The 24,240-nt window shown below is 39.8% G+C and overlaps 1 protein-coding gene across 5 annotated transcripts; it reads right to left on the reverse strand.

The window, feature by feature from the left end:
• Nucleotides 1–1,173: 1,173 nt before the first annotated feature.
• HRH1 (histamine receptor H1) lies at nucleotides 1,174–21,351 on the reverse strand. Of its 5 annotated transcripts, XM_063348304.1 has the most exons (5): nucleotides 21,226–21,351; nucleotides 19,957–20,054; nucleotides 15,819–15,874; nucleotides 9,089–9,282; nucleotides 1,174–7,580 (listed from the first exon to the last, which is right to left on the reverse strand). In XM_063348304.1, exon 5 carries the CDS (start codon nucleotides 7,464–7,466, stop codon nucleotides 6,048–6,050), a length of 1,419 nt encoding a protein of 472 aa, XP_063204374.1. In that variant the 5' UTR covers nucleotides 7,467–7,580; nucleotides 9,089–9,282; nucleotides 15,819–15,874; nucleotides 19,957–20,054; nucleotides 21,226–21,351; the 3' UTR covers nucleotides 1,174–6,047. The 5 variants fall into 5 exon arrangements, with proteins under 5 accessions (XP_063204374.1, XP_063204375.1, XP_063204373.1 ...); XM_063348305.1 differs by lacking the exon at nucleotides 15,819–15,874 and having other exon boundaries at nucleotides 1,174–7,537; nucleotides 9,160–9,282; XM_063348303.1 differs by lacking the exon at nucleotides 15,819–15,874 and having other exon boundaries at nucleotides 9,160–9,282.
• Nucleotides 21,352–24,240: the final 2,889 nt, after the last annotated feature.

A 24,240-nucleotide genomic window follows, 5' to 3' on the forward strand; every position in this document is an offset into this window, starting at 1 on the left:
AGAGGACTTTGCTGTGGAGCATGGGCTGAATAGAACTTCCAGGAATTTTACAAGTAAAACAAATGGAATGAACTTGGGAAGTTTGCCGTAGATGCTATGCCTTGAATCTAACTGCATTGCCTCAGTAAAATTCTACAATTCCTCGTACTGCATGCCACTTACTCTATTAGTATTGGTAATACCTTTACTCCGGTGGACACTTCACAGCTCAGTGCTGCAGTTTATTTCCCCAAGGCTGGAAAATATTTTATTTTAGCACTTTTCGTTCTTTGTATTCTCTTTTTACATGAAACAGAAAGGGAACATTGATGATATCCCATCAAAATAGCTGGAATGTTGTTACCCAGTCTGCACAGAACTATAACCTAGCTTAGATTCCTCGTCTTTGAACATTTCCAGTTTCATAATGTGGTTTTTGAAACAGCTGTCAGCACATAAGATAGGTCATGAGAAATAATGCCAACACAGGGCAGAGGGACAGTCTACTATGAGCCCGTGTCCCCGTATTATCTCACCTAGACATGTCATACTTGAAAAGAAATCAGACCCTCGGAGTTACGTTTCTGCACAACACTTGTAGCTTCAGAGAAATGGAAGATATACCTGATGGGCTTGCAGTCTTTCATTTTTTATACAGACTAGCTGACCTGCGAAATGAACTTGAGATTTACACACGAAACTGCTGATGTATACATATGAGCACACTGCAGTGAAATCTTACAATGTAAGAGAAAGAGGCAGCTTCAGTCAAAGATCTCTCTGTGCCTCGGATCTTCAAGAGAGTGGCTATAACAAAGTTAATTGGAGATTTATGCTGGAGTTCACCAACTGTTGCAGGTATGGTTTACCGTGTGAGATCTTCCTGTGAGCAAATACAAGTGTCTGTAATAAACACGAGAATAGTAATCAACTAGAATACCGGCCCTTTAAAAACAAGCAACAAATCTGTTCGGTGTTTTTGGCACGTATTTCCATGGAGAGGACTTTCAATTTCCCCAAGCAAGGGAAAATCATCCTGGAATTGATGACAATAAAATCGAAGCAGATTCAAACCCATCCATTCTTGGCGAATATGGACTCAATGTGTTTTGGAGAAGATAACTTCTCAGAACTATTTAGTTCAGATTAGATTCTGTTATAAATTTTAATAAAAATAATATTTATTTAGGTTCATATAGTGCTTTCCATTTAATGATTTAAATGAATTTTATACAACACTCTCAGTGAACAAGATCACAAAAAGCAAGCAGAACCTGGCAGAACTATTCCATCAATTTATTTACAAAAAGAACTGTCAGAAGTCATGTAGTCCTATGCTGTATACCTGTTACTGCTGCAAGAGTGGGACGCTGCAAAATTAAAAGTCTGTTGTAGCAATGAATGCTCAAATGGTAGTGGAAGAAAGCAGGAGTACGCTGAAAAAGGTATTGTCGTGCAGTTGCCATGTTGGTAGACTTCTGGGAGCATTGTCACTAACTTCTCCAGCACAGGCGGGTGCCTCCTCTATGAGCACTTTGACACGATACGGAGAAACAGTTGTTACCCCTCAAAGAACTGAGCTGAGGGATTATTCACATCTAGTGAGGATGAAATTAGATTGCCAGGTAGGAGACCTGAGTTCAGGTCCCAGGTCTGACAGTGGTGGTTTTGAAGACTTAAGTTACGCCTGATCAAAATAAAAGGCATTTGATTTTACTCAAGGCGTTAAATTTAATGACACAGTAGGCATTCATTTTATTTACACAGTGACAACGTGTAGCAATGGGTGCTGCATATTTCATTTAAGGCATATTTTAGTTGAAACATATGAGGGTTTAAACACAAGATATCTTGGTAGACAAAGCAAAGTGATAAGGGATACAAATATTGTTACAATGGAAACATTATTAGACTTACCAGATGTCAATATGGTTTTAACCATACACAAACGTGCATCTCTTTCAGTGGGAACTCTTATACTATTTAACTGGTGAAGAGCTTGAACAACAATTTTGTTGTAGCCTGGAATGTGTGCTCATGGGTCTGTGCATGTATAGAGTGTGCATCTCACATTTGATTTTTTATATTTCTATTTTAGACTGTAAGCTGACTGCGTAGAAATGATTTATTTTAGTGTCAGGTATGTATAATTTTTAAAGATAATTTGGAATTTGGTATCAGGAGTTTAAACTGTTTTCATGAGCTATTTGTCACACAATGTTAACATTAATTGTTCTTTTTATCTTCTAATTCTTCTGACTATTCAGAGGTGTCTATGGTGCTTCTATATCAATACTTTAGGATTAGAAATACATTTTTAAACTGAATCTTTCAGTCATTTTCATTTATTGTGCTATCACAAAGTGCATCACAAAGTGTTCTCACAGAGAATGTAATGGAGTCCTTTTAGATGATGGAATGAAGTCAAAATGTGCACCTACACTAACATTTCCTTTATTGAGTGACACATTTTCTGAAAATAATATGGGAAGAGAAACATGTACTAGATGGCAGGATCCACTTGGTAATTGCACCCCTCCTTTAATAAACTTCCATGATACACTGTAGTTGATGCAGAAGCCCAGAATCGTTCTCAGTACCCGCTAGATGTCACCATTGATACAGAAAAAAATGTGAGGATATATTTTTCTGCCTCTTAAAAGCAAGGCTGGTTTTCTCACCACACCTTAATCAAAGTAGAACTTCAGTCCAAGCCATTCCAAGAAATTTATTATGTTCTCTTAAAGCTGTCCATGCTCTGACCTTGTTTATTAACTGGAAAACCTTGAAAATATTTTACAGGAAACCACACCTGGAATATTCTCTTGAGGCTTGGCCCCGCGTGGTAGTAGGCTTCTCCATTCCTTACCCTAACTTGCTTTCCTCTGCTTCTCTTACATCCAGAGCCATTTGAATTGCCTATTCAGTAAAATAAACTGTTAATTCCTGTTAAGTACCTTGCTAATTGGAAGTTTAAAATAGGCAGTATCTCGTTTTCCTATTTTATTATTATCTACTATAGCTATCACATCAGAGAAGCCTACTATGACAACTTCTCCTGTCTTTATTATTAACACAGTTACACTAAGATTATGGACAAAAATGAAGGGAGAGAAAAAATATTCAGGGAGTTTTTTCCACCTAGGTTTAGCTGTTCAGTGTTTGAATATTCTTTAATTGTACCAGAGGTACTTGTTATAATAATCATAATTTTTAGACCAATTTTTCAGTTATTTTGTTTAGGTTGCTGTTTCATGTATTAATATATTTTAAAGTCAGAAAAGGCAATTGTCATGATCAAGAGGATAGACTTCTTGATAACTCTAAGTAGCCTTGAGTGAGCATGTTTCAGCAGCGTACACTAATAACTGTAGCTGACTTAGTGTGCTACTTTTTTATTTCCTCAGGGATCACCTAAATTACCAACCGTTTTGGCTGGAATCGCTGTTGCATATCATAATAGAAAAAAAGATCATAATGGCTGTGAATCTGAGCAATTGTTTGTGACAGGCCACTGTATTGGAGCATATGTTTCAAAAGATGCTCCTTTGTAGTCCAAAAGAAGGCGTATTTTACTACTTGTGCAGATAGTGCTCCTGCAGTGAAAAAGCTGCCTGACTTCTAGAATGAATTTTGCTGCTTCTATATTCTGTCTCTGTATTTTGCCTTTTTTTCTCCTAGATTTGAGTTCCCTAATTGCAGTTTTTCCTGCATGTTACTTGAGACGAAAGTCAACTAATCTCTGAACCTTGTACGATACACTGAAATAGACTGAATTTAAGTTTATTCCTTTAACATATTTTTCCAATTTATTCAAATGCAGAGATATTAGGGCTTCATTTAATATTGAATACTTTAAGTACAACTATTGACATTCAGGTGTTTAATTCAGAGAAATAAAACTGACAGAGGATAATAATAGTTTGCATTTAGTTAGTGTATTATATCCAAAATTTGTAAGCATCATGCAAACGTTATCCTAAGTGTTGCATTGTTACTGTAAGTCTTGTCATATTCACTTTACAAAATAGGCACACATGGCACAGAGAGACTCTAAGATCTCAAGATCATTAATTAAGAACACGGAATTCAGAATTTCTCCTCCAACCATTAAACTACCATTTTTTGCTTCTGATATAATGAAAGTATTACACAGAACATCCCTTCAACTCATCCCACCAAATTCTTTACAGTACTCAATTGAAGGAGTTCCAGTCCCATCAGAACTTTGTTGTTAAGCTAACTGAGCAATTTCAGAAGCAAGAAAGCATTCAGGAAGTGGTAAATTCATCAGCACAACACAATGAATGGGAGGACATTCTTCTTACGTTGAACCTTCAGGATGCCTCTCTAATCATCCTTCCCAAAATGTATGGAAAAGACTTACATAAACTCACCATTACACGCAAATGTGACTTTAGCTGTTGAAGTTATCTGGTTCTGGGATTTCTTCTTAAAACTAACATACTCCACAGTGTCTGCTCAAAACATTCACTGAGTTCCATAGCAGAAGAATAGGAATGAATGCTTTACCAGTGTGCCACAAACAAGGAGGTGCGCGGTCTTGAGATATTCAGCTAATATAGGGTCTGAGATCTCCTCTGCCTCAATTTGCCTTTCTGCTCCCCAATCTGTATACTCTTTGTTTTATTTTGGTGTATTTGTTCTGTGAAGTTGTCAGCTTCCTGGTAAGTTAGCTCATGCAACATATGCCACTATGGAACTATATTTTCTTCCTTTGGGAAGACATCTATACCTGATCGCACTTAGTAAGAGGGGTTTGATTCCTGTTGTATAACAGTGTGTATCTGGTTTTGAGAATTAGTTAGTGCTTAGAAACAGTTAAATCAATGGCTGAGCAAATGAATGCTCAAAGTTGGCAGAGTGACTGTTAGCTGCAAACTCCTCTTTGAAGGCTGCCTCCCAGCTTTTCCAGATGAAGCTGTTTTTACAGATGCTTGCTCACGAGGCCCTGAGCAACATGATGTAGTATCGAAGCCAGCCCAGCTTTAAGTTGTAGGTTGCACTGAGATGTCTTCCTGAGATCCCTTCCAACCTAGAGTATTCTATTATTGTGTGTTTCTCCTGAAATATTTTACAGCATTTACAGCATGATTTATAAAATGCAATTAAATATCAAGGATAAAAAAGGTAAACATACTTCATGTATTTTATTTTCTGTTTTGCAAACTTGAGTTGTTGCTCATGCATTTGCCTCATTATAGTAGGAAGAGTTTGCCTACAAGATAAGGATATATGGATTAGTATTGCCACTACATGCTTAGGTTATTTGTAGGAAGATGAAAATATGTGTAGTCTATAATCAACTACATTCTGTAAGTCTAGAAACAACAGCATACCCCTCTTGAATAGATACTGATAGTATGTTGAGTATGGAAAGTCTTAGCAAAATTTCTAGGACATAAAAACACTATTTTTTTTTTCAGTGAAGTTAACATATACAAGTATAAATGAAGCAAGCATGATATCAAAGAGATACAGTAGGTTACAACAGGACTTGACATTTCAAAAAAGTTTACGATTTGAGGGAAGCTATAAATAAACGGTAGACTTTTTTAAACAGTTGAAGCTTCTTTCTTTGACTACGCAAAGTACCTCCACTTGCAGATCTCACTTCACAAGCAGTGTGTTCCCGTGTTTAATGGAGTAAGTTGAAAGAGAAAAATATATTTGGCCAGTCACAGAAATATTATTCTATTTCTTCCTTTTCTGTAGCTGAATAATTTATAATCACTGAAGGTCTCTATTTGTATCTCCAGTTTTTGTTCTACATGAAGAAATAGGTAATCTCAAATTGTAAAATGAGTACAACAGTGTAACAGTTCTGAGATTGCCCCTGAGTTTTTCAGATACCTGATCTGTCTTAGTTCTTCTTCAAATGTGTTAAAGATGTTAAGTGCACATTTCCCACTTTTACTAACACTTGTTTATAAATTACAGTTTTCCAAAGTCATCTACTTTACCCATGGTGTTTGTCTTTGAAACCGGAACATTTTGTTTGGTTGACCTCTTGAGCTGCTTTTTAGCTCAAAAAAATCAGACCGATGTTAATGAATGTGAAGGATCTTTTTGAATGTCTTCTTGAAATTTTGATTACAAAGAGGATACAGGAATGGATTTAAGGTGGAGTTCACATAGCCCAGCCATATAGTGAACTTGTGTAATCCCAAAAATTTGTTATGGCCCTGGAAAGCTATTACCATAAATAATACAAAATAGGGAATCCAGCACAGCATAAAGGCTGCCATTATGACCCCTAACTGCTTGGCTGCTTTCCTCTCCCTGTTCCCATGCAGTCCTTGAATGTGCCTTTTGGAATGGGCATGCAGACTTTGCCAGGTTTTCCTCAGGTAAGTCAGTCCTCTGACATCCCTGTCCTCAGTCTTTTCCTGAGGACTGCAGGCTCTTTCACGGTTAGGACTGGAGTGCTGTGTACAGGATACCTCTGTGAAAGTCTGGTTGTCTGATGCATCACTTAAGTCACTGTCTTGTGAGCAAGGCTCCTCTTCATTTTCGTTTTCTTCTGTTACACACACGTGCTTCTTTTCAGCTTTATCTGGATCAGGCTGGGCAGCGGTGAGAGGAAAACAGCTCCATTTAACGACTTCCCTGTTATTCTTGGCAACAAATGCCTCTGAAGACTTGACAGGATCACTGAAATGAAGTTCTGCCTCCATATCTTTGGGCTGGGGGGAGCTTTGCTTGTCTTTGGTAGAGCTGTTCTCATATAAGATTTGCTTTTGGAGGCAAATATTTTGCTTGTCCTTCCTCTTACTATGATGTGTGGGGTTTTTTTCTGAGAAAGACTTACGTGATCCATTGATGAGCTCTCGGTGCTGACAGTGTTTTCGAACAGCTCTGAATATTTTATAGTAGAACCATAACATCATTATAGAGGGTATGTAGAAATTGACAATGGCTGTCAACACTTTAAACCAGGTGACTTCAGAGAATTCAGTTTCACATTGGTCTTTTTCTACTTTCCTTTCCCCATTATTAGCAAAAACATGCCAACCTAGGATTGGAATGACCCACATGAAAGAGAGCAACCAAACCCCCAGAATCATGAGCGATGCTCTCATTTTTGTTCTATACTTGAGATATTGCAGTGGTTGCTGAACTGAACGATAACGGTCAATGCACAATATGAAGAGACTGAAAATGGATGCAGTACTGGCCACATAATCCATTGACAACCAGAACAAACAGGCTGGTAAGCCTAGAGTCCACATACGATTTAGGACATAAACAATATTCAGAGGCATAACAGCTGCACCAACTATAAGATCTGCAATAGAGAGGCTGACAATGTATAAATTGCCAACTGTTTGCAGCTTCTTTTCAGTTTTCACAGCACATAGTACTAATATATTCATGACAATAGTGGTCAGTGAAATGCTTCCCAGGAGCAGACCTAGAGGAGCTGAGTGAGGGTTAGTTGAGTTGTCTGTTGAGTTTTTTGACATCTTTTGCACAAGAACACAGAATGAAAATCAGAGATGTCCAGGCCTTGGAAATTCAGTCTTGGTTTACACTCCTGGATGAAAACATGGATTGCTTTGTGAATTTTATTTCCAGAACTATAGAAAAAAAAGAAATATGCTCAATCACTGTAGTACTAAAATAAAATAATAAAAGTAATCTGTGCTTCAGTTTAGCACCATCCCTTTTAGGACTTTCCTAAATAATTAATGTATTTTTACATAGGGGTAATTTCAGATGTGCTCTATGAAAAGTACTGGAGCAAGCTCCACAAACCAGTCCAAAATGGCTTGCAGAGGTGTTTCATGGGGCTTCATATAATTCTGACCCTAGAGTCTGGAGAAGACATTTCAGTCTTCACTGTTTTAATTTATTATATCTCATTAAATAGCTGATCATGAACCGTAACATAAACTACACATTGGCAAACCAATTTAAGGTGCGTTAACAAAAAGCAAACTAACATGTTTTGTACTAAATAGTTTTAAACAAACCAGTGGTTATTTACATCTACATCTAATAGTTTGAGAATACAGGAATTGAATTTAATTATCCACCAATAATAGGGTATCATATGTGTTCTGGCTTTGGCTGGGATAGAATTAATTTTCTTCACAGTAGCCACTACTGGGCTAGGTTTTGGATTTGTGCTGGAAACAGTGCTGATAATACAGGGGTGTTTCCCTTATTGCTGAGCAGGGCTTACAGGGAGCCAAGGCCTTTTCTCCTCCTCACACCACCCCACAAGTGAGTGGGCTGGGGGTGCGCAAGAAGCCAGCAGGAGACACCGCTGGGACACCCGACCCCGACTGACCAAAGGGATATTCCATGCCATATGGTGTCATGCTCAGCAATATAAACCTGGGGGAAGAAGGAGGAAGGCAGGGGACATTCGGAGTGATGATGTTTGCCTTCCCAAGTATGGTTACATGTGCTGGAGCCCTGTTTTCCTGGAGATGGCTGAACACCTGCCTGCCCATGGGAAGCAGTGGTTGAATTCCTTGTTTTGCTTTGCTTGCACGTGAGGCCTTTGCTTTACCTATTAAATTATCTCAAACCACAAGGTGTCTCACTTTTACTCTTCTGATTCTCTCCCTCATCTCACTGTGAGGGGAGAGAGTGAGGGGCTGTATGGGATTTAGTTGCCAGCTGGTCAAGTGACAAGGTATTCCAAACAATAAAAAGACTTCAGCCAGTATCCACTTTCAGCTGATAGAGAGTCGCAAATAATTACTAAGGCTGCAGCCAGTGCCCATGTTTTCACTGGTAGGCAGTCATTCAAATTATAGGTAATGACTAATCTCTTCCTACCCAATTTAGGCTTACACAGATTTCAAACACTTAAAGATGGTTGCCCTATTTTATTTCAAATACAAACTAATAAAGTTTCAGGGAAAATAATAGGATTTTTCAGGATTAATAAGCAACTTGTAACTTCTCAAATGTATTTAAGTATAGGGTCTTTTAGGCTGAATGTTACTAGTTAATAATTCAATATTTCATGCTAACTTTATCTCTTCTTATTGCAGTAATCAGGGTTGAAGCTAAAATATTTGTGTGCTTTCTTACAAGAGGTCAAATTCCTTCTTCCTTAAGCTTTACTTACAAGTGCCTGGTATTATGAAAGAAGATGTGTGCTTGGTAGCAGCAGCATCCATAGGCAGAGGAAATACATACGCTGTGAGGTACGAGCTCAGGAGCTGTGTTCTGTAATCCTGTATAACCTTCAGGTTCTGTCATGCATAGTTCTTCAGTGACAGCTAGTCACAGATGTCAGAAGATCAGAGAGGCCTCAAGCATCTGTTTGAGAACAAGAACAGAAATTACTCCATGGATCTTAAACCAACGTATCTGGTGATGGGAAATGGTTATATCCCAGTCTGTCATTGTATTTGTTTCCACTGCTATACACTGTAACCTCTCTGCTGGAGTTAAGTATATGGGGCACAGTCAAGACAAGAAGTTATGTTAATTGCTTCAGGGACCTCATAAAGAAATGACTGATCTTCACCCTCACATATTTTCATCTAAATTTATGGGAGAGAAGGCAACTTTCATTGAGTCTTCAACAGAAAGAATAACAGCAAAGGCAGGCATCTGATTGCACAGCTCTCCTCAGTTATTTATGAACTGCATGTGGAATGAAAGATAGAGCAGGATACAGTAAATGGTGTTGACTGCTTCCCAGACATTCTCTTTACTACTGCTGCAGTGAGATAGGGTAGGATTTAGGAAGGAGCCTGCAGAACTCCATCTGGAGTACTTCTGCTCCAAAGCAAGCATGGAGGTCTAGTTTTTCAACTCATGCTCTAGTTTTATTAAAACGTCTCTTAATAAAAGGCTTTTATTAAAATGTCTTTTAATAAAAGACAAAGTTTGATTACTTTTCTGTTTTGGAAGAGTTTATACAGGCTATAACAATCCGAGAATGATGTCAGGAGATGCAAATCATTTGAGAACTCTAACAAGAAAAATTCAGGGTAAGGCATTTGCTCTTTTAAAAATACACATACTAACAGGCACTCCATATTTATAATAATTCTGTCTTGTAACATAATTTTCATCACAATGTCATTTGAGCAGTTTAAAGTCCCCGATGGATTTTATCTTCTCTGTTTTTTAGAGAGCTGGCCATGTACTATTAAATTTTAAAGTGAAATTGAAGAAGTGATCTGCTAACCATCATACAGTAATGTTAGATCTAAAATCGGCCAAGGCTCCCTCGCTCTCCAAACAGTGTCCTGACTATGACTATGTTTCTTTCTGTCTAGACTTTGGGTCTGTATTCATTCAGACACGCTACGTTGGTTTAGAAATTAATTTTTTTGTTTTTCAAACTTTAATGCAGTGCAAGCAACTTAGTCTGGCTTTGACCTTCTGACATCTTTCATTGTAGTAAGTCCACTTACATGATAGGGTCTAATGTGGCTGGAGTGGGACTCTACTCAGTAACAACTGTCTACAATATTAATCACTGGAATAGGCTTGCAAGAACCATTTGCCCTAGTCTAGAGTGAGTAGATCTTGAGGCTGCGTTAGGATATCGAAGCTTTATAGTAACACTGCATTTTCCATATTGAACAATTTGTGGTTTTCGCGTATGATCTTTTACGACCCTGACTTTGTGAGTATTCTCCCGCAAAAGACAGTATTTTAAGGCTCTGGGTAATTTATGGTTTGGAGCATGTTGATGAGAAAAGAAGCCACTCTAAGAGATAACTGAAGAGGGTCCATACCTTCAGCATGAAAGTGGTATACCCAGCACATACTTCCTACCTATCTAGTTTTCTTTGAAGACAAATGGTACTTCTGTATCCATTAAAAAGATGTAGAAAGAGATTGAGCAGGCCACAAAATGCTTAGAATAGAGCAGAAATGTAATGTTGCCTTTGTATGATCTAGTCCTTGCAACTGTCTCTTTGCATTCCCTAGCATGTAACACCATGTGGTGCTGCTGCTTCTGCCTGAGATCGTTCCAATCATGCAGAATTCTTAACAATAAGTTATGATAGGCATTTAGCAGCGTGTCAGACATACTGCAATCCCACACTCATGTGTGTACAGGAAACAGAATTTGGTCACTTTCTTGAAACTTTTAGGGGCCTGAAGAAGGCTTCCAACACAGGAGTCTCTGTGCATCTTGCACCCGTCAGTGTCCATGCTTTGTCGATAAGGAGTAAGTTGCAGAGGGCCTACATATCCCTCTCCAACACAGCCCAACAGAACAGCACAAGAGAAAACAGTAAGCTTCTCCTAAGAAGCAAAAGTGACTGCACACAAAATAGCATGCAGAGAAGTTGCATTTAATTGCAGAAATGTTACGTTATTGGTCAGTGCCCTCTAGTACCACTCTGTACTTGGAGCTTTGGCCCTTATATCACAGTCTTGCCCACTAAGCTTACATTGAACTCCTACACGATTGCCACTCTTTTTGCCACAAAACTTTGTCCAGTGGAAGATAACTAGAAAATAATAAGACTTGCTCCATATTAAGACATTCACTGATCACCTCTTCTGTGCTGTAGGGAAGACTGTAATCCACAAATTTTTTTCTTAAACTTCCTACCATCATCATTAGTAGTGATGGTACTAAACATCATCAGCAGTTAGTCATCATGAGCGCACTGCAGTAGCAGCTTCTTGCTCTTCACTGAGGCACACACCATTTTGTAGTGGCTGTAGACTGTTTGTGGTATATGTACCGCTGTTCAGGAGCTACTGGTTTAATACCTTATCTGTAACTCAGTTCCCAGTAGAGGGACTGTAATAATATTGAATAAATGTCTTTTAATATTTAGACGGTCTAACTCTTATTACACTGAGCCAAAGCTCACTAATACAGAACAGATTTTAATGAAAACAATCAGCCTAAGATGTTGCATAGCTCTTTGGAATTTCTAAACCCTGACCTCACCATGAGATGCCTTCTTTAACTTTTACTGTCTGTGAAGAGCTTTTTCTACAAGGAAAATCAGCAATTGTGATTTGTTTGTTATTGTGTCAACAGTGATAATTCTTCCAAGGAACAAGGATCTACTGGGAGATGCTAAGTGGATGCCTTACTGACTCATTAGTGCAGGTGCAATCTATTAAGCCCTGACTAAGTGTGAGTAAGTTTCTAGAAGCAGATGTTGGCATATCTCTTAGGGATAGGTTTTAAAGAAACTACAGCTACAACAGGAAAGGCTAGGCTAGAACAAAATTCTTGTTTATTGGGCTAAGTTCAAGGCAGAAGGTAAGATTTGATTTCAGATGACTTGTGTTGACTATGTTGTACTTAAGAAACCTATTTGTTTCTAGTGATTTTTTTAAATTATTCTTTAGGTGTTGAAAGTGATTAACACACTAGAGGTTTCATTAATTTTTCTGTCAAAGATTTATTTATTTCTTTGTAAGAAAACAATCCCTAGGCAATGCCTGCCAATATTCAAGGAGTGTTTTTGATGAACAGTAAAGGAAAAACTTGATAACCTGCTTGTTGTTCCCATTCAAGTGACCCAGTATCTCAGTCCAGGAAGGACCAGCTCTTTTTGTTTAGAAAAGTGTCTACCGTTATGAAAGGAAAGACTGGATTCTGTCTATGCTTGAGTACTTCTAGGTAGTCTGAAACAAAAAGACTATGTAATCTGAAGCTTTAGTGTCTGACCAGTGAAATTTTTTCAGTTCTCCTAAATTGTTCTCTTCCCCCCACATACCTATTTTAAGAGCAGCTAGAGTTATAAATGAATCTTTTACTATGTGAACAAATAACCCAGCCTGATATATAAATACTTTAATTCCTTGTTTTGATTATGACTCTTCCTTTGTGTGAAGAAACTCTTAACCAACAGATTTGGACACCTGGCTGCCTAGTTTTGCATAAACTTGTATTGCATGCATTTGGTGGCAGAGAATTTTCAGTGGTTCTTGATGTAAATGCTGTCGGGGAAAAATGTGGCCAGAACTAATTAGCAGATGGACATTATTGCAGATGTGCTGAAATCTACTTTACAGACTAGACTGCAGAGAGAAATTTGCTGTCTGAGTTGTTGGATCAGTGATGTGCATACTGATTTCAGGAATTGGATGCCCTGGTGCAGGCCTTCAGTGTGCCAGGGTGACTGGCAACAGTACTGTTCCTGGGGAGGTAAAGACAAGCAGGCTGTTTCTGAAGCCTTCTCCACATTTTCACTTCCAAAGAGAATGGATGGTCCCATGCTATAATTACTGCAGTTCGTTTTCCCCTCCTGGTTTCAGTGATTTGCCTAAACGTTATCATGAATAGGCTGTACAGTTTCAGAGCAAGGACAACGCAGAGCAGGAGTAACGTGGTTAGATCCACACTTCTAAGATACATTTATTCGATTATCTCTAGGAACGCACATGACAACGCATTTTAAACTACTTTAACTGAAGTATCCTTGAATCCATTTATCCTGAATGTGCAGTACACTGTGACTGGTCCTCTCGTGCTGAGAGCAGTGAGTGGGGGACCACTTAATGCAGTATTGCAAAGGGACTAGAGCAAGGCCCTTTCATACAGGAGCTATATTGCTTAGCTGCGGTCTGGTCTGTGACATCAAATTTATCCTTATTTCTCTAACTTGGATCGTGATGTTCTAAGGATAGCAAGCACACCTTATGAACAACCAAAAGACGATGCAGAGCCTATTGTGAAGGGAACTTGAAGTTTTTAAGTAAATTCTTGAAGTCTTCAAGGAGGAAAAAATGTATTTATAATTATAACTGTATGATATACTGAGTTTGTAACTTGATTATGTAAGGATATTTTCAGTCTAGTGATTCTACTGCGCTCTTGCTATTTTTTATTTGTGTATCTGGATATTAGGGTACAGGCTGTCAGGATTGCAAATAAATACTTCTGCTTTTATTTAATTGAGGAAATATTGCATATGGTTTCCTTAAGTGAGGGATAATTCAAAGAGCAAGAAAATGTCTGGGCAGGCTGAAAGATTTGAAAATATAAGTGAAAGTTCAGCTTGGGGCTTGTAGATTATACTTGATATTTTCAGGTTTTAGTTTTTATAGAATCATAGCAGTTGCTTCCCCAGCCACATGCATCAATCAATTGGCAGGCTACATGCTGCTGTCAACAGAGATTTTTCTGATTGCTGATCTTTATGCTGTTATTTGTCTGGGGGTCCTGGCTTTAGTAGGAATGAAGTTATCTACAATTTTAGCTATCTGCCAACAAAAATTTAGACCTCCACAGCCTTCTGAAATAGTTTTAGCATGAATAACACAAATCATTATATACAGTCATGTTATTCTTCTCATCCCAAGTCTTTAGCTTATTATAACAAGCACTGAACTTTGTGAGGAAATTATTTGAATCTGAGTCACCACTGCACTGTCTGAGCACAAATCTTGATTAAGATGCTGTACTGTGTCTGCTTGTGAAAAGACTTGTCTCTTTCAGAAATATCTGGCTCCGTTAGTGTTCTGACCGTCTCCCCCCACCTCCCCCTTACTGGCGTACTGTTCTCTTAAGTGGATTAAGAATACTGTACTGGATCCTATCTTTAATCTTCCTCTCGCTTTGCAATCTGATATCTTTGGGTAACAACTAAGTGCATGTGTTGCTGTTGGATTTCTGGTGGGGGGCAGGAAGGAAAACTCAGCTTTTCATTTTGTACAGTGAGAACAAACATGCTCATTTTACCACTGACAAATTTCTCAGGGGTCATTTAAAAAAAAAAAAAAACAAAAAACAAAACCACAATCCAAAACGACTGTGTAGACAGTTCTGCTTGGGATACTACAGTAGTGTACCTTTGCTGATCTTCTACTCTTTCCACTTTAAAATAGCATGCTGTCCTTCTCGTACGTGGGAGGAATTCAGTTAGTCTCAGAGTTAACTATCATACTTCTGTGGCATGGCAGGGGGTCAGTCACTTTCCAACTTAGTTGAGAAGTTATATTATATGCCACTATGAATGCATATCACTGCAGGGGAACCAGACAAACTATTATAATGTATCAAAAGCAAATTATTTCTGTAAAATATGGAAGCTTATGACTTCGTGGTACAATTGCAGCTTTACTCTCAAGCAACTGAAAGTTTGAGATGCTTATTACTGGAGTTGTGCCTACACAGGGGTACTGATTTGAAGCCATCTGGCATGAAAATCATGATTTATGATTTAAGTCTACTTGCTTATGACTTCTCTATGTGGAGAAACAACTTGTAAAAGAAATATTCTGAAACAAATCTAATCCAACGCAGTTATCTAGTTTAAGCTTATACTAAATTTGCATCCTTCCATCTCATCTTATGTTTCTGTTCTTGGGCACTGCCAAATACAAGAGGCCGTTTTCAAAACATAACTCACACTGTAAGGGCAGTTCTTGAGTGAAGACTGATCATAGAAATACTCCTGTGGAGGTTCTTGCTGTCATTAGCGTAACCAGAGTACTGTCAAAGCTCTTTGCTGTGAGACAGGGCAGTGTGTCCTGCAGAAAACTTCATTCTGGTTTTGATATTTGCTACGTGTTCTAGTGTCTCTGTGTTCTGCTTTTCTTTTTTTTTTATAAAGTCAATTATTTGATCTCCCCAGATGACAACAAATAAAACTTCTACTGTATGGTTCATGTATGATGCTGAGAATATGTGAACCCGGAAGTATATATTAGGTATTGTTTACAGTATATTAAAAAAACCCAAATAAACCTTAGAAAGTGATGATTGGAAGGCATATTCATGGACGAGTGACAATCTTGTAAAAAATGGAAACTGAGTCCAAAATACAAATGTGTTAGTCTAAGGAAGTGTTCACAAAACTAATAACATGCAATGTACAGCAAAAATCAAATATTTGCTCAAAAAAGACAGTTACCTTTACTATGTAAGGTACCCAAGAATTGAAGTTTAATGTGCATCTAAGACATATTCCTGTGTAAAGAAAACCTTCTGTGAACAGAAAATACTGCAATAGTAGCATTTATTTATATGAGCAAGTATGTCCTAATTAATTTGCATGGATAAGCATACAATTCAATGCTAAGTAATGCTTTACTCTAAATATGAAGAGGCCATGCCAAGATAGGAAGCTAAACACCAAAACTGAATTCAGTCTTGTGAAGTTTGATTTTTGGTATAGAGTGGTTAGGACTGGAAACACTCTCCTAAAATGTATATAACTAGTCAAGGGTTAGTGAATAGTAGTAGAGAGGAAAGATATTTTTAATAATATTTTATTCTTTAAAGAATGGTTACCACTTGTGGCATGCAATCTTACTCTGGGTATGCTCTTATCTATAAACAGTTTATAGTTACTACTCTCAGATTTCACATACTGTTCATGTATAAGTGCCTTCAGAATTTTTTTCCCTTGTGTATTTATGGTACTGGTTTCCCTGCATGTCGTCTTTTTTCTGTTTCTTCTCTTTAGAACTCACAAATAGTGTTGAAAGTCTAAATGAATTAGAGTTCTGAGAATTAGAAGCTACTGTTTAATGACACTGTTCTGGGTTCTTAGCGTTATTTTAGACTGAGAATTGACTCTTTGAGAGCATTATTTTTCCATGCATAATTAAGGACAGAGCATATATGTCTTTGATATCTCTACACTGGCGTTTGTATACTCCAAATCACATTCTGCTTATTTGAATTTTCATCGTCCCAATACTGATGCATATGCAACTGTGTTTTGTAGCTCCTGGAGACATAAATCAGTAGTTGAAAGCAGGCATGGAAAGCAAAGGAAAAGTATAAGAAAGTTATCTTCCTGCGCCTTTTAATACATCCTGCTTTGTGCCAAAGCTGTGACGTTTTCCTTTTTCAGTCCTCTACTTCAGCTTCCCTGAGCTTTACCAGGTCTTTCCAGATCCTCCCTCGCCCTTTCTTCTAGGGGAGGGGGAACTTAATATCTGGCCTGTATGATTAATATGAGAGCTACAGGGAACAGCATCAGGAAAGTTATTAAATATCGCTTGTCATTCAACTACTGACAGAACCTTGGCTACAGAAACACTACTTACTATTTACCATGACTGTGAAACAGCATGTCTCTGAAGACCACACGTAACATGCAGGTCAGGCAATGCTCACTACTGAAATATATGGGAGGTTAAGACCAGAATTGTAGGACCTGCAAGTTTAAGCCTTTAACGAGCTAAGATCATTATTATTCTCAGGCAATTTTAGTGCAGCTTAGTAGGGATATAATTGAATTCTCTTTATATTATGAGAAGCTAGAGACTAACTCTTTCTAAATATAGAATCATAGAATTGCCTAGGTCGGAAGGGACCTTTTCAAATCATCTAGTCCAACCATCAACCTAACTCCGACAAAAAAATCACTAAACCATATCTCTAAGCACCACATCTGCCTGTCTTTTAAATACCTCCAGGGATGGTGCCTCAACCACTTCCCTGGGCAGCCTGTTCCAAGGCTTGACAACACTTTCAGTGAAGAAATTTTTCTGAATATCCAGTCTGAACCTCCCCTGGCACAACTTGAGGCTGTTTCCTCTTGTCCCATCGCCTGTTCCTTAGGAGAAGAAACTGACACCCCCTGGCTACACCCTCCTTTCAGGGAGTTGTGGAGAGCAAGGTCTCCCCTCAGCCTCCTTTTCTCCAGGCTGAACACCCTCAGCCGCCCCTCACAAGACTTGTGCTCCAGACCCCTCACCAGCTCCATTGCCCTTCTCTGGACACGCTCCAGCACCTCAATGTCTTTTTTTTGGTGAGGGGCCCAAAAGTGGACACAGCACTCGAGGTGGGGCCTCACCAGTGCCCAGTACAGGGGGATGATCACTGGCCAAGTCCTCTGGCCACACTATTGCTAATACAGGCCAGGATGCTCTTGGCCACCTGGGCACACTGCTGGCTCATATTCAGCTGGCTGTTGAACAACACCCCCAGGTCCTTTTCCACTGGGCAGCTCTCCAGCCACTCTCCCCCAGGCCTGTAGTGCTGCATGGGGTTGTTGTGACCCAAGTGCAGGACCCAGCACTTGGCCTTGTTTGTTGAATCTCATACAATTGGCCTCAGCCCTTCGATCCAGCCTGTCCAGATGCCTCTGTAGAACTCTTTTTAACACTGGTCCTATATTTCATGAGCATTAAAACCAAAAGAGCTAACAGAAGATGGACGCATTCCAAAGAATGTTCTGGCATTCAAAATGTAAGCTCGGACTTCTATTAAACTCTTCTTCCAGTGTCTCAACTTTCTGGTTTAAGTTGGACTAAATGTCAGTTTTTCCATGGCAATAAACCAGCTTTATTCCTGTGTTAGTGTTTCCCATATATGGATTATTGTTGCCCAGAGATAGTGGGGAAAACCCCATCATGACTGGATTCCTAAAGCTTCCAGATATAGTGTTAATTTTCCCTGCTAGCCTAAACATCAGCAGCATCATCTAGTTCATTATCAATGTGATCTCTTACAAACCAATATTTAAGTGCTATTAAGTAGTGCGGTACTAGAGAAGCCTTATCTTCTCTACTCTATTCCCTTTCTGTAAAAAGAGATTTTTCCTATAGGTGTTAGACCTATTTAATAACTGTTGTAACAGATGAAAACTCTTTTGCGCTTCAATGTAGTAAGCAAAACCACTAGCTGTAAAATCTCTTATAAATGAGGGAAATTTTCCAGTTTAGCGGTGCCTTTAAAGCTGAGCAGCCACAGTGACTGCGGATCTGTTCTGTTATTGCAATCCATTAATCCAACTCACGGAAACAGGACATCTTTCATACACGGATAGCAAAAAATCTGTAGTTTTTTGGATTCCACCTTATATTACTATTTACTCCAACCCTTGACTAACTGTAAAACTAGCTGGTTTTAATCTTTCTGCATAAGAAATGCCATTAACTTTTTAAAATGTAACTCAACCAGTCATTCAAATATCTAGGTCTGTCTGTTTCTTTCCAAGTGACTCGGTGAATCTGGAGCTTCACTAGCCAAAAAATAATACATAATGTATGTAAACAAGAGTTCTTAGTCCTTTTAAATGTTGAGGTTTTATACCCCAATACTATATCTATTTGCTATGCAGTTTAATAGTTTCCAACAGAAAGAACTGGGTTTGGATAAAGGAAGCTTCATTGTCTGATAGAGACTACGTTAGCCACTTGTGAAGCCTGATGAAACCATCTATGAATAACTTCTCTAAATTCTGAGGAACTGCTAGATCTGGAGTAAACTTACTGCTTTACAGTAAATGTAATTTAGCTTAAGAGAGATGGATTTCTCAAGTTCAGATTCGCATCCTTCAAGATGTTCTCTCTTTTCTCCAGCTTTTAGTATAGATATCGAAGAATCCAATGTTGCTATTCTTCACAAGAAGGAAAAAGTCTTAGAAAAATCTTAGAACTCCCCTTGCCCCAGAGTTAGTATCTGGTCAGGATAAGCACAAACTAGTTCATGGTCATACTAATATTGCAATTTGTAATAGAAAATGTCATCCTAATACTTTATTAGGCTCTATTAAAAGAAACAACCCACAGAGTAGTAGTATTAACATTTTATAAAACAGACTGAACCCTTTAGAGTCAAAGAAAATCCGATTAATATTGTGACTCTCTCCCCACCCCACCCACCCCCAAGCTACTGAAGTGATGATCAATATGAAATTTCTTCAGGGATTTACCAAAATTAATTTCAACCCAAGTGAACTTTTGGTGCTTTTAAGCTGTAAGAAAGACTTCAGCAGAAAAAAGCACAAGTTTAGAAATCCTAATGGGTGTGAGGACTTACTGTCTCCTTGCACTGTTAACAGAAGTAAACCGTGTTACTAAAAGGTTTGGTTTCAGCTCACTTAGATATGTTAATGTACAAAATAATTTTTTTTTGTTTCTAATTTAGAATATATGTTGAATTATCAGTCTCTTTAAACATCTGGTAACCTTACTGTAGTAATATGATGAGTTCCTTAATATTTTAGCAATAACCCATTGAATGTCCAAAGTCTTCCCATTTCTTTTTTTTTTTTTTAAATACATAGATATCTGATTTAAACAACCTCCTACCTTTCTCCAGGCAGTTCTAATGTTGACTCTTGAATTAAACAGATGGCTAAGATGAACAGGTGGAGCTGAAGGTCTCTTACAGCTAGAGAGCCTGGCGCCTTGAAAGTAAACAGTTTAGAACAGCTTATCCAAGAAGCCTGATTCCTCTCCATCATTCCTGCTCAGTGTCTGTAAAGGAAAGGCTGGGGAGGCTATGTGAAGAATGGCCCACGGTATAGTTTTAGAGCAGGTTATGTCCCTGCTATACCCCCCTGCTCCCATTGTCCCCCCTCAGGATGTGGTGGACTTTAGTGTATTTGAGAAATGCCACAAGATCTCTATGGAAAATGCATCTAGGATTTTTCCTCACCTGCATGCAAAAGTACGCTTGCCTTCAGAAAGGGCTGAGGGTTAAAGGCAAATTGCTTGATTTCGGGCAAATTGCTATTTCTTCCTTAAAACAAGAAAACAACCCCTCCCTCCTTTTCTTCGTTATGTACTCTTTCATGGATACTTATTATTTGTCAAAAGAAAGATGCTTAAAATAAGGGCATAAATATTTTGCGGGTAAACAGAAACTCACCCTAACCTTCTTCATTCAAGTAGTCAGTGTGACCATTAAGTATAATGGAGAATCTGGATTTTATCCATCATTTTCCTTCCCTTCCTTCCTTCCTCTCATCAGAACATCATCTTCAGGCTCTTTCCTGTGCTGGCCCGTAGCGGCTGGGGGCCCTCGCCGCTGCCCGGGGCCGCAGGCAGGCCCTTTATCGGGCACCCTTTGTCCCTGTCGGGTCTGCAACTGGCGCAAGCGTCCTCTGGGGAAGAAAGCTTCTTGTATTGCTGCACCTTTTTTTTTTTTTTTTTCCTCGGGGGTGGGGGGGAAATCAGCTTTGTGCGACTTGGATGTATTCAGCCTATTTATGCCTGCTGGCATGGGAGGTCCTTTGCTCCGCGGCCCCCTGTGCCACCCTGGGCTGTGCTGCGGGCGAAAGCAACGCTCCCAGCTATTAGCTAGGGCGAGTCGGATCAGGAGCAGCCAACTTCTGCAAAGTGTTCTTAAGTAATGCTTAGGAAGGGCTGTTATAAATGAAGTGGGTTGTTTTGTTGTTCTTTTCTTTTCCCCCAGCCCTCCTCCCTGCGCTCAGCGCTGCCCGCCCAGACTGGGATGAGCGGGGCCGGGGGTCGGCAGCCTCCCCGCCGCTCCCCTCCCGTCTCCGGGGTGAAGATGCCGCCGCTCTCCCCTCGCCCCGGCTCCCTCTCGTCCCCTTCCCCGGGTCGGTCACTCACCGGCACAGCGCGGAGGAGAGCGGGGACGGGCGGGCGCGGGAAGCCCGGGCTGGGCGGTGCGCGGCTCTCACGGGACAGCGGTAGCCGCGCTCCTCGCCGCTGCCCTCCTTTCCTCTCCTCTCCTCTGTCCCCCGGCGGTAGCCGCGTCCCCAGCGGGGCAGGGCCGGGGGCGGGGTGGGCTGCCCCGCCTCGCCCCGCCCCGCCGGTGCGGGGCTGGCAGCTGCACGGCCGGTTTCGCTCTTCTTTCGCCGGTCTTGCGCTGCCGGGGGAAGAGCTGGGCTCTGCCTGCAGCCGCTCTCCGACGAAGGGCTGGGACCCGGCCCTGCTGCTCCGCTCGCCGCGGCTTTTCCCCCCGCCCCGGCTCTAGTGCCACCCGGGGACGCTGGCGCCCCGCCCCGTCCCCAGCCGAGAAATCCCCCGCGGCCCCGGAGCTCCGCCGTGGAGGGGCTGCGGCAGCCGCCGCCCCCCGAACACGGCTGGCGCGTTGGCCGGGAGCGGCCGGAGGCGCCTCTGCTCGGCGTTGAACCCCAGTGTAGTGAAAACCTGTGGAAACAGACATTACTTCCGCCTGCAGCGGGGAAGCTGCCCTGAGGGGTGAAGGGATCAATTTATCTGAGGTAACCCCAGGAGTCTGCGGGGAATCAGAAATCAAATCCTGGTTTGCGGTCATCCCAGCGCTCGACCTAGCCACAGGACCATCACTCTTCCCTTGAGAACGAGAACGCGTTCTTAAGTGGTTTGGTATGTGGCAGTTTCTTTCGCTGGAGCAGTCTTACGAAACTAGTTTAAGACCTGGAAACTCTCAAATGTAGAACACGTTATTGCATATCTTAGCTAAACAGATTTTATTTTTTTGTGCATGTGTGACTTATGTATGTCCAGTACATCTGGTCCGTATTGAACATACACACAGGGGCTGGGTTTTTTTTTTGCTAAGGAAAGCAACTAACTTATCGATTTTTCACTCCTTTTTTCTCCCCTCACTTTTTAAAATGTTTAGAAATGTGTTGCACAAAACTCTGTGTGGATTCAGAAGGAATATTTTGCTATATCTTATGTAAGTGATAAAGAATTCGTGCAATGATGTTTTTGCAAACAGCATTGTTAGGCACTTAGTAACCATATAGTCTGTAAAACTGGTGAAGAGTATTGTAAACTTCACACAGTTCCCTTTCCCTACGGGCTAACAGGAAAATAGAGAGGAAATACCTGTGTTCCTCCACTCAGTCTAGAAGAGTATCTTTTGCCAAAAGGTGCACCTCTATCAGTGAAGAAGTATTATAAACTGCTTTCTTTATGCTGCTAAGGCAATCTTTTTGCTCTTGAATAAAATGTTAACTGTCCCATTACAATTATGATAAAATGAATTTCTTAACAAATATATGCTTGGATTTTGTTTAAATCACCCTCTCAGGGAGACGTTTGGTCCTGCAGGTGGTCAGAGCAATCCTGCTCGAGAACCTTCTCTTTGCTGGTGTTGGGCAGTACCTGAATTGTTCTGAGGCTTTACGCTGGAAAATGGCTCTGCAGGAGATGAAGGCGCTTTCATGTTCGTGCCTGTTAGACACTTAGATGAAGAGCAACTTCTGTGCTACCAGTTATGCTTACCCATTACCTGTTTAGCTTCGCTTCTGCAGCACTTTCATGCTCAGTCTCCTTTGCTGTTGTTTTGACCTATTTGTTACGTGCAAATAGGTTTTATGTAGGCCCCTTTCGAAAAACACTGAAAGTCAGTAATGTTTATAACTTTCCAAGTTGCAACTGCTCTGCGTGCGTATTCTCCTTTGGACCTATTCCATCCAAACATTTTGTGCAAGCAAAGCCAGAGATGGACTGGAAGCCTTAAACAAGTGCTGCAGCATTGCTGTGAGATGTTCCTACGTCCCAGCAAACAGGTTTGTTCCAAACAGTGTTTCAGTAACACCCTTTAGCATGTCAGGGGCTTTGTATTGTTGAATGTAGAATGTGGCATTTCCATTTAGATAGAAAGGACTTGAATAAATTATCCCATGCTATGTGTAGTGCCACAGATGAAAACCGAGACTAGGATGCTGTTGGGCTGTATGCCACAACTGAAAGATCGAGAATTCTCATTAGAAGGAGCTTGGGGGATGTGGCTCTATCATGTGGTGCTATATATCTCTGTATTTCTTTTGAAATTGTAACTCTTGCATTGCTTGGCAGACGAAGTTACAAAAGGTATTGTAACATATGTCTACCAACAAGTTCACAGGGATAGCGGCTTATTTAAAAGAGTAATTTCATAAAATACTCAAACTTGTCAGGGTTTTCAAGCCTCCTGTTATTATAAACTTCCAACTTGGATTACTTTTGCCAAAGAATTCTTAGAGATAGCGTTTCAAACAAACTTTGACAGAATTTCAGACAAACCAAATGGGTTATGGTTTGTGATATGGAGTGTTACTGATTTACATCACCACTAGTTTTAACTTGGGAAAACTGAGCAATGGGCTAATAACAGTAAAAGTGTCTGTCAGTGTTTGTTTATAAATATATTTAAAGCTATCCATTAAATGGCCACATGACCATTATGCATGTTTTTAATTCTGCAAATTATTAGACTTCAGAATACTAGAAGCAATTCAGAAATTACATTTTTAATGTAACAACAGTTTCAGCTTTATCATAAATAATGACCAAATAAACTAATCTGACTGTGCATATGAATAAATATTTACAAATTCTTGTTGGTGCATGATATGTCAAAAGTAGTAATATGTGATAGCTAAAATTTGTGCTGGGGTTGTTTGGCGGTTATTTTTCTCTGTTTTCTTACAATTTTTCTTCCATTGATTCTTTTGGCCACAAGCAGTCTTCAGCTATCAGCATGTATTTGAAATTACTGCAAGCTGTTAGTGGTATGCCATGGCTCTTACTACTTCCAGTGAATGTAGACTATTAAGATGCTTATATTCTGCATAACTTGATGTTTTGTAAGATCACTTAACATCATTAAAGACACTTGATAATCTTTTTCCCGATGGAAAAATAGTC

The sequence above is a fragment of the Chroicocephalus ridibundus genome, chromosome 10, assembly GCF_963924245.1.
Source record: "Chroicocephalus ridibundus chromosome 10, bChrRid1.1, whole genome shotgun sequence".
Taxonomy (NCBI): Eukaryota; Metazoa; Chordata; class Aves; order Charadriiformes; family Laridae; genus Chroicocephalus; species Chroicocephalus ridibundus.